Genomic DNA, 10,469 nt, shown 5'->3' on the forward strand with positions numbered 1-10,469 from the left:
ATTTGTTTTACTATATACACAATTATTATGATCCTTTATTTTTACCATAAATTTGTTCTTATTTATCATAATTTTACCAATAATTTGGCTTATTTACCATATCAAATCAACAGCAGAATATCATCCAATAAGTTCATTTTTTATCAATATTTCTAGATATGTGACAACACATAATCTAAAAGAGTTCATGATATCTACTATATACAACCATTTATAACAACTATGTATTCAAAAATATGAATAAGATAACAAAAAGTAATCAACTTTGAAATAAGGTAATGAAATTAAAAAAACAGTACATATAATAAAAGTAATATAGTTCAACTGTATAACTGCAAAGTAAAAATAACAACAAAAATATCACAAAGCTAATTATCATGAGTTTTTTTTGGGCAAGTCTTCTTGTTATGCCCAACTATACCACATTCACTACAGGTTACTTTCCTCTTCTTCCCCTCTCCTTCGGTGAATCCCTTTTTGCGATCATTTTTTGGAGGTCTGCCGGGTTGCTTTCTTGTAATTGGTGGTAATACTACCTCTTCCAAGTCATGTGATGGAACATCCCAAGTGCTTTCGCAAGGCAAGGGTTCAATTGGTATTGCATATGTATCTTGATAATTCTTATTACTATAATAAGCTGAACAGTAATCATCGCGATGTTTATTCCTATGTCTGATTGCTGCAAGTGCATGACTACAAGGGATCTCATCATGTTGAAATCTTCCACAACTACACATTCGTGTATTCAGACATACTGTAAACCTCTTTGCACCATCTGTAATGGTATGAAGGTGTATTGTTGATGCGCGTACCTTCATTTAAGAGCATGCATTATCAATAATAAAACCAAAACATACTATGCATAGTAGAGAATTGTTAATACTTACAAGCATACGATGAGACAAATTTCTATTGTCCTCCAACATTTCATTGTATTTACTTGTTAAGGTTGTTGTAGTATTTCTACCTTCTTCATTGTGTTTCTCATTCCAAGCTTCAATTGTTTTTCTAACAAATTCCAACAATGGTACCACTGGTAACCTTCTTCCAACAAGAATAGCGTTATTTAGTGACTCTGCAATGTTACTTGTTAGTGTCCAAGTCCTTTTTACTGGTGAATGTGCGCGTGACCATTTCTCATAATTTGCTTTTTGTAGATAAGCACGGTATTTTGGATTAATTTGATCCATCCTTTTCATCAATTCATCAAACTCTTGAACAGTGTAAGCTTTTGCTAAACTGAAGAGTAATGTTCTAACCTCTTCTGTATCTCTGTATGTTTTCTTTAGTAAATTGGTCCATAGATGGTATATGCATGCGTAATGTCTGAATTCGGGATAAACAATTGCAGTAGCATTCCAAATGCTCTTATTTCTATCAGAAACAAAGCACATGTGACCTATACAACAAATATCTTCAAAATAAATACAACATATATTGATTATATATAAAACAAATCAATCTAGTTGCGGTAATGGTATAAACAGTACCTCGTGGATCTAATGTGCTAGCTATCAACATTGTGCCTTCATATGTTGATTTTAAATGTGTACCATCCACAAGTACTATTGGTCGACAATACTCCCAGCCTCTTATATTTGAATCAAGTGCTGTAAATGAATATAAAAAACGATTTTCATCTGTTTTTTTATAATTCACAAGTGTCCTTGGATATGTCTTCTCCAATATATATAGATATGTTGGAATTTTTCCATATGATTCGGCAGGGTCACCTCTTAATGTCTCGAAAGCTTTTTTTTTACCTCTCCATGCTTGCATGTATTTCAATGAAATACCATGTATCCTTAGCATGTCTGCTTGTATGTCTGTTCGTGTGTAAACGGTCTTCAGATCGACATACTTTTTAACCAACATTGCCCCAAGCACACCACTTGTTGATTGTCGCTTTGATTGAATCCGGTCCTTCAATGGACAAGAATGTGTATCATAGAATTTCCTCACTTTGAATAACTTTGAATTATTCAAACATGAGGATTTAAAAACTCATGAACAGTTTTCTGTAGCACACTTTAGATAGTAACTGCAAAAACTCATGCATATTAATACATGGTAAGTTGTTAAAATATATTGATAATTTTTAAAATCAACATATATAATAACTCACTAGGTAGGACTTGATCTTTTTGCAACAAAACAAAACTCTCTTAGAAATGCATATCACTTCATAACTTCCGATATAGTTTGCTTGTTTATATAAACTTGATCCTCGGCCACCAAATAGTGTTGAGGATTTGAAATTATTTCAGTTCCTTCAGATTCTTCAATATAACCTTCCAAAATTGGATCCATGTTAGTCAAACATAGTGTGTTGGATCCCCAAAATATGTTGACGTGTTGTTTGGACATTTGTTTGGTACTCAATGGATTCCATAGCTTTGTCCACACATGTCACACATAAAGGATATTTAGAAAAGAAATCTGAATTGCATCTCTTTTGATCTAAATAAACTTGCACTCCCGTATCGTTATATATCTTCATTGGTGGAGATGGACCACTCACGAAATACCTCAGTTCCAAATGATAAATTGTTGTGTCCACTCCCAATTGTGAAGATATAGCTGTAATCAAGCCTTCGTATTTGGTGGTTGGATCATACATAACTCCTTCAATATTGTAATCCACGTAATTGCCTGTTTAAAATAACAAATTCTTTGTTAATATTAAAAGGAACTTTCAGAATTACTTACTACAGTCATCAACTTATTTAGCTTTGTTTTTACATTGATTTTCGTTGGTATATAAGCCATTTATTGAAATACCAAAGTATTTTACCAAAATTTTAACCATTTAATGATCTTAAAAAAATAGTCAAAGAAATACCAAAGTATTTTACCAATATTTTAACCATTTAATGATCTTAAAAAAATAGTCAAAGAAATACCAAAGTATTTTACCAATATTTTAACCATGTAATAAACGTAAAAAAAACAGTCAAAGATTACATACCCTTAAACCAATTTTTAAAATTTATGATTTATCAGGTTACCATCAATAAATGTACGAACTATTTTTCACATTATTATTTACACCAATTCACATACTTAAAATACAGTAAAATATGTACCATAAGGTTGTTTATGAGGTTCTAATTATATACCATAGATCGTCAAACTTGTAGTTTTTGACACCACCAATTACACCAAATTATTTATTACTACACTCATTTTAATATACGTATGTTCATATGTAAGATGATATAAATTTGACCAAACAATACACCAAATCATGCATCAGGCTATTTGTTTGGTGTCAGCTATTAGTAACAATTATACCAGATCACATACCTAAACAAATACAGAAATACATATCGCAAACTTATTGATATAAAATATTTGCTACCATACGGCACACATCATACCAATTAAACCTAAACTTTAACAAAAACAAATTTGATGCATTAGTGTACAACAAAATCATATGAAATTGTTGAAATTACACCAAAATTTCGACGATCCCGAACATCAACCAAATTGTATGAATTAATTTACACCAAAAATGACAAAATAAACAAAACGAATAACTACCAAAAAGTACAAAATAGATATTTGTGAAAAATCAAATTCAACCACGTAATAAAAAATCATGAGAATTATTTTTTATATAATTACCTGATGAGTCCCATTCCCCTTGTGTTGAATTAGAATTGAGAAATTATTGATATGCATTTTTTCAATAATCGTTCTTTGGCCGATTTTTTAAGTCAGAGAAAGGAGTTATGTTTTGGTAGGAAACCTCTATTTATGGGAGATAATATATAGCATATTTGAATAAATTAGGGAAGGTAAAATTATTGGAGAAATTTATGGGAATTGGGATAAGCATGGCTGATTTGGAAAATCTTTTTTTTTTTAAATTTAAATTCTACTTTAGAAAAAAAAAGTATTGCTATGTTGGTGTAAATACAATTGTTAATTTGTATATTTAAAAAATCCGCCCTAAAAAATAATTAATCACAAGAAGTTAAGGGATATGTCTTTGTGGTACTGTCCAACCTTCAATGTATATGTTGTGTTGTAGTTATAGGAGCAAGTACATGCCTTCCATCTCTCCAATTCAACTTAGAATTGATTCAAGTCTGACTATAACTTCTACCCTAATTTTACTTGGTCTTCTTCTTCACACATACAAATTTCTTGTTCTCCTTATTTGAGGTTAGTTTCATGTACATGTTTTATGGTAACTTTCTTTGTATAGATTTTAAGTTCATTGTTGAATTGAATTATCTAGTGTCATACTTCTTCAATAAATCTTGGTGTACACGTGAACAACTTTATTCTTCTTTTATCTTGGTGCAGAGATAAGTTCTTAGCTCTTTTCTATTTGTCTTGGTGATGATGAGTTGATGCGGTTTATTCATGAGGAGGTTCTATAGTGTATGTTATTTGTAGACGACATAGTACTGATTGATGTTAATGTTAGATTGGAGGTTCAGAGACAGACTCTGGAGTCCATCCTCAGGTTGAGTAGGACCAAAATAAAATATTTGAAGTGTGAATTTAGTGTTGCGTTACATGAAGCGGATGTGGAAGTAAGACTTTCCACATAAACTTCTCAAGAGAGAAAAAATCAAGTATCTTAGGTCCGTAATCTAGGGTAATGGGAACATCGATGATGATGTCACACATAACATTAAGGCAGCATGGATTAAATGAAAGCTTTCTTCTGGAGTATTGTGTGATAAAAAGATACCACAAACTTAAAAGTAAGTTCTACCGAGTGATGATTATACATTCTTGTTGTATGAGATGGAGTGTTGACCAGTCAAGAACTCATATTTTTGTAAGTGTCACGACCCAAAGTACATCCTAGAGGTGACATGACGTATAAGACCCTGAGAGGCCCTACACAAGCCACTTAGAATTTTCTTTTCATTTTATTTCTCAAATCAGGCTCAAATTAGACCCTTTTTTTACTCCCTCATCCTGTAAAAAATAAAAATAAAAATACCCCCATTACCCACTTACTCCTCTTTCTAGGTTTTATCCCAAATTGCTCCTTTCTCTCTCTTCCCTTTTTCACCATTGTTATCTCCTTTCCTTGTTCAAGAAAATTAACTCTTCCAATTTTCTACACTTTGTTAAAAAAATCTCACAATTAATTCAAAAGATTTTTCAACCATTGATAAAAATAAATTCGAAGTCAACAAGTATTTTGTGAGATGTCTTGAGATTTTGTTTTCATAATTACCAAGTATTTTGTATTTCGGATTTTTCGTCTTTAAACAATATTGTTTGATTTTTGTGAGGTTTTCATATTCACCAAGTATTTTATGAGATTTCTCTGTTTTATGTATTTCAGATTTTTGTCTTTTAAACTCTATTGTTCGATTTTTTTGTGATTTTATTTTCATATTTGAGATTTAATAGATTGTAGTAATCTACATTAGCATTCATACATCATATATTGTTTGATTTTTTATACATTCACAATTAATAGTTTTGAATTTTGTTTATAGGGTTACTAATATATGCACAAGTGAATACGGATTTGAATTTAGGTTTGGTGAAAAAAAACAATAAAAAAAACAACATAGCAGATGAAGAAGAAGAAAGTGAAAGAGAGAGTGAGAGAACAAAGTTGAGTTGTATTCATACCAGGATTGTATTCATATTAATTTTTGTTTGTCAATTGTTTTTCTTTTACTCATCATTTGTATTTTTATTAAGAACATTGTATTTCTTTTTTAGTTTGAAGTCATTCAAATAGGTATGTCAAACTGATTTATATTTCTTAAGCATAAATGTATTCTAATTTTTTCACAGTCAATTTATATTTTTTTTAGAATAGTGTATCCTTCCTCAACATATTGTATTATTTTCACTATGTATGCTATTTTTTTTCCAGAATCTTGTATCTCTATTTCTTCCATAGTCAATTTATATATTTTTTAGAATATTGTATTCTTCCTCAACAGATTGTATTATTTACACCATATATGCTATTTTTTCCAGAATCTTGTATCATTTCATAAATCATATTCATATGTAATGATTAATTATATTGGGATACAATCAGTAATATTTGTTTGTAATACAGATAAAAGAAAAATATATTTGACAATCATGTAATACAATTTTGATCGCTGGGATACAATTTGTAGTTTTCACTATGAAAGTAAAATATCAATTTTAATTTGAATGGTAAAGTCAGCACATAAAATGTAAAAATTATTGGTATACAATTACGAAAAACATAATGAAAAGAATGTTGATTTCTTTGAAATTGTAACTGATGAGAATTTTAAGTGGTATGTTCCCTTTTTAAAAATATTATCCCTTGATTTTCTCCTTTATGTTATTAAAAATTGTATTCTTGCAAATCAAACAAATAAGAAAATACATAAATCAGATACATAACAAACTAAAATATTGATATTTTAAATAAATATTGAAAGTATGGCTAAGGGATCCTATTAAATGTCAAAATATTGACATTTTGAAAATTTTCCCTTATTAAAACCTATTATTGGAATCTTACTGATCAAATTTGCAAACAAACATTGTCTGCCATTATAAGAATAGGCAAATCTAGAATTTAAATATGATGAGTTTGGTCTTTAAATTTCTTAGTGTTGAACTCACTACACCTATCCCGCCGCATTGTCATCTCTATGTTCACAACTAAAATGGTTGATTAAAGAATCTAAGGACACAACAAAAGTCATCTATGAAAATTCAGCAGAATTAGGTAACATAAGAGAAAGAAGAATGAAGCATAATAAAGGGCTTTTCTTAAAAGAAAATCCACTTGGCAAGTTGCCTAGATCTAGTTTTTATCATATTATACTAAGGCCTCATTTATTTTCACTTAATGAAAGCCTTTATCTTAATCATTGATATTTCAGTCATTAAGTATATTTGTTTTAACTGTCTAAATCTTAATCATTCAGATCTATGATTAATTGATATCTACAACAAAGTTTTAATATTATTTAGAAGTCTATTTAAGAATTTGAACAAAGACGTGAGTTCACGGCTGTTCAGTCTACTTTCACTCATCATCCACAACTACCGTTTCAACCATAATTACCATAACCCTCAATCGCATACTTTTCCTCAGATGTCGACAAAGCTATTGCCTCCTTCTTCTTTGAACTCCATGTTAGAGCTCTAGAATCAAAGCTGAAACAACTTTCGGAAGTGCTTTTACGATCATCCAAACAACCTGCATAATCAATGTCAATAAAGCCAACCAATATGAAATTTGGTTCTTTAGAATACCAAATACCAAAGTTTGTTGTTCGAGCAACATAACTAAGAATTTGTTTGACAACACCAAAATATTGCTTTGTGGGACTTTGAAGGAATCTGGACACAACACTAACATAAAAGACAATGTCAGGTCTAGTGTGCGTTAGATAATTCAAGCCACCAACTAAACTTCTAAACAATTTCAGACTTTCTTTATCAGTTCCATTTGCACGCTGTAACTTTTCATTGATATTCATCGGTGTAGCTGCTGCTTCATAGTTCATCATATGGAGTTTTTTCAAAAAATCCTCTGCATATTTCTTTTGAAAACTAAAAATTCCATCTTTATCTTGGATCACCTCAAGCCCCAAGAAATATTCCAGTAAGCCCAAGCTAGACAAATCAAAGTTTGTCATCATACTGGACTTGAAATCATTAACTAAAGATGTTAAGGAACCAATATAAATCATATCATTAACGCATAGACGGGCCATAAAAAAATCATCAGTATCTTGTTTCTTCAAGTACAAAGTGGGTTCGTTGTCACTTCTTGTGAATCTGCTACCTTGAAAGAATGAGTCAATTTTGCTATACCATGCACGTTGAGCTTGCTTTAGCCCGTAAAGAGCTTTTCTTAACTTGTAGACTTTATTCTCGTTGCTAGTAATTATAAAGCCTTGAGTTTGTGAAATATAAACCTCCTCTTCTAAATCACCATTCAGGAAAGTAGACTTCACATCAAATTGATACACGAATAAGTGCAATTGCGCAGCCAAAGCCAAAATAACTCTCACTGTTTCAAATCGAGTAACAAGATAAAAAATTTCATCAAAATCTACACCTTGTTGTTGTGAATATCCTTTCGCCATGAGTCAAGCTTTATGATGTTAAATTCTCCCATCAACATTGTACTTTGTTCGAAACATCCATTTCACTCCTATTACATTATTTCCTTCATGTGCATCAACTAACTCCCATGTAGAGTTTCTTTTAATTGCTTGCATCTCTTCAATCATAGCATTCTTCCATTCAGATTGTTCTACTACTTCTTCATAACAAATAGGATCTGAAAAAAGCAAAGCAAATTGACAAGATGTATATACAATGTTAGAGTACTTAGGGTTCGATTTATTTTCCCTTGTTGATCATCATAGTGGAATCGGCTCAACTGAAGGCTCATCAGGTGCAGCCGTTGTTGATGGTGCCATTGATGAGCTAACATATGAACTTACAGAAGAAGAATTGGGAGAATTTCCAATATGTTGTAGGTTCTTAATTAGTAGCTAGCAATGGAATATCATGTTCCCATAAGTAAAGTTCCAACTTGCATCCTCATTAAACACAACATTTCTACTTATAATCACTTTTCAACTTATGGGAATATATAGACGATATGCTTTGGATTGAAGACTATAGCCAACGAAAATACAATTTGTAGATTTCCCATCAATCTTAGAGTGAAAACTAACCAAAGCATATGCGATACAACCAACGATTCTTAAGTGGCTTACTCGGGGGTTCTTACCATTCCAAGCTTCAAGAGGTGTTTTGTTCCAAACAACCTTTGTTGGTGAGATATTCAAAAGATAAACATCAGTTGCAACAACTTCTCCCCAAAAATAATCTAGCAGACCCTTTGCTTTCAGTGAACTTCGAGCCATTTTCACACCGTCCTATTCTTCTTCTTGGCCACACCATTCTGCTCCGGTGTATATGGTGCTGTAAGTTCCCTGCGAATTCCATTCTCATCACAAGATAAATTGAAATCATTAGAGAAGAATTCATCACCTCTATCGGTACGGAGTGATTTTATCTTATTGCCACTTTGATTCTCTACAAATGCCTTAAATTTCTTAAAATTCTTAAAGGATTTAGATTTGAATTTCAAGAAATAAACCCAACTAAAGCGGCTCTTATCATCAGTAAACATAAAAAAAATATCGACTTCCACCAAGGGATTCCATTTTCATGGGCTCGCACAAATTAGCATGTACAAGTTCAAGACAAGCTATTGCTCTCCATGATTTTCTCACTGGAAATGATTTCCTAGTTTGCTTTCCATAGATACATCTTTCACACATGTCAAGTTCATTGATTTTTGAAAAGCCAATAACCATATCTTTTTGAACCAAAGTTTCAACACATTAACATTCAAATGTCCATAACGTAAGTGCCACAAATTAGTCTCATTCTTTCCTTTAACAACTAAGGCACACTTACCAACATTTGAAATATCAAGAGGAAACATTTTGTTTTGAGTCATAGGCACACAAACTGTCGTACATCTAGATTTTTTGTCCTTAATGTCACATGCATTATCATAAAAAACAACTGAGTAGCAACTGGTCATCAATTGGCCAACACTTAACAGATTATGAGCCAAAGTAGGGACATATTGCACATCATATAAAAGCTTCACATTACCTTGGACAATTTTTTATCTCAATTGCACATTTCCCTTCAACGTGCACTTGTTTGTAATCTCCTAGTCGCACCTCACTTTTCTGGGACTCATCAAGATCTCTAAATAGAGACTTTGAACTTGACATGTGATTTGAGCATCCGCTATCAATGAACCACACATCATTTGCACTTTTAGTTATTTGGAAACTATATAAACAACGTACTTTCTTCTTCCACATTTTGAGTGAAATAGGCTTTCTTCTGCTCATCTTTCTACTTCGTCTAACAATCAACTTCTTTGTGGCCAAATTTCTTGCAGTATCGACATTGAAATTGCTCTTGTACTATCATTGCCACCACAACCTTGACCCCCGAAATTGCCTCTGTCATGTCCTCATCCTGTTGAGTTTTTTGCTTTTCCTTTGTAGGAAAACTCCCCCTTTAACCTGTAATGCCTTCTCTTGAACTTTTACACGGGACCTATTTTGCCTATCTTTTTCTCACCATAAGACCTCATCCTATTAACAATAGCAGATGTTCAAGACAAATATCCTTGCACATATTCATTTTCATTCATGAATAATGTTTCAAATTAACGTCGAAGTGTTTGTAATTTAACAGTAATTACCTTATCATTTCCAAAGTACTCTTGCTTCAGGATCTCCATGCTTGTTTGGAAGTCTCAGCTGCTGATATGCAAGGAATATTTTATCATCAAGAGCTTGCTGGATTGTGAACATAGCTTTTGAGTCTTTCTTCTGATGTTCTCTCAGCTGGTTTGCATTCCCTTCACGTCTCAACTACATCTCATAGTTCTTGAGACTTAAAAAGACTCCTCATTTTTGGACTCCATA

The 10,469-nt window shown here is 31.8% G+C and overlaps 1 protein-coding gene across 1 annotated transcript; it reads right to left on the reverse strand.

Moving 5' to 3' along the window:
* Nucleotides 1–320: 320 nt before the first annotated feature.
* LOC125861562 (uncharacterized) lies at nucleotides 321–2,310 on the reverse strand. Its single transcript, XM_049541427.1, has 6 exons — nucleotides 2,221–2,310; nucleotides 1,764–1,923; nucleotides 1,491–1,610; nucleotides 888–1,399; nucleotides 441–812; nucleotides 321–332 (listed from the first exon to the last, which is right to left on the reverse strand). The coding sequence occupies exons 1-6, from the start codon at nucleotides 2,308–2,310 to the stop codon at nucleotides 321–323; spliced, it is 1,266 nt and encodes a 421-aa protein (XP_049397384.1).
* Between the last annotated feature and the right edge of the window lie 8,159 nt (nucleotides 2,311–10,469).

Source organism: Solanum stenotomum, chromosome 4 (genome assembly GCF_019186545.1).
Source record: "Solanum stenotomum isolate F172 chromosome 4, ASM1918654v1, whole genome shotgun sequence".
NCBI lineage: Eukaryota > Viridiplantae > Streptophyta > Magnoliopsida > Solanales > Solanaceae > Solanum > Solanum stenotomum.

Bases quoted from the DNA above. Each gene is read 5' to 3' on its own strand.
- LOC125861562 (XM_049541427.1), bottom strand. From the start codon at position 2,310: ATGGATCCAATTTTGGAAGGTTATATTGAAGAATCTGAAGGAACTGAA. The intron at 1,611-1,763 runs GTAAAAAAAAAG...ATTCATTTACAG, and splicing joins ATACATGCAAGCATGGAGAG to CACTTGATTCAAATATAAGA. The intron at 813-887 runs GTAAGTATTAAC...TCTTAAATGAAG, and splicing joins ATTTGTCTCATCGTATGCTT to GTACGCGCATCAACAATACA.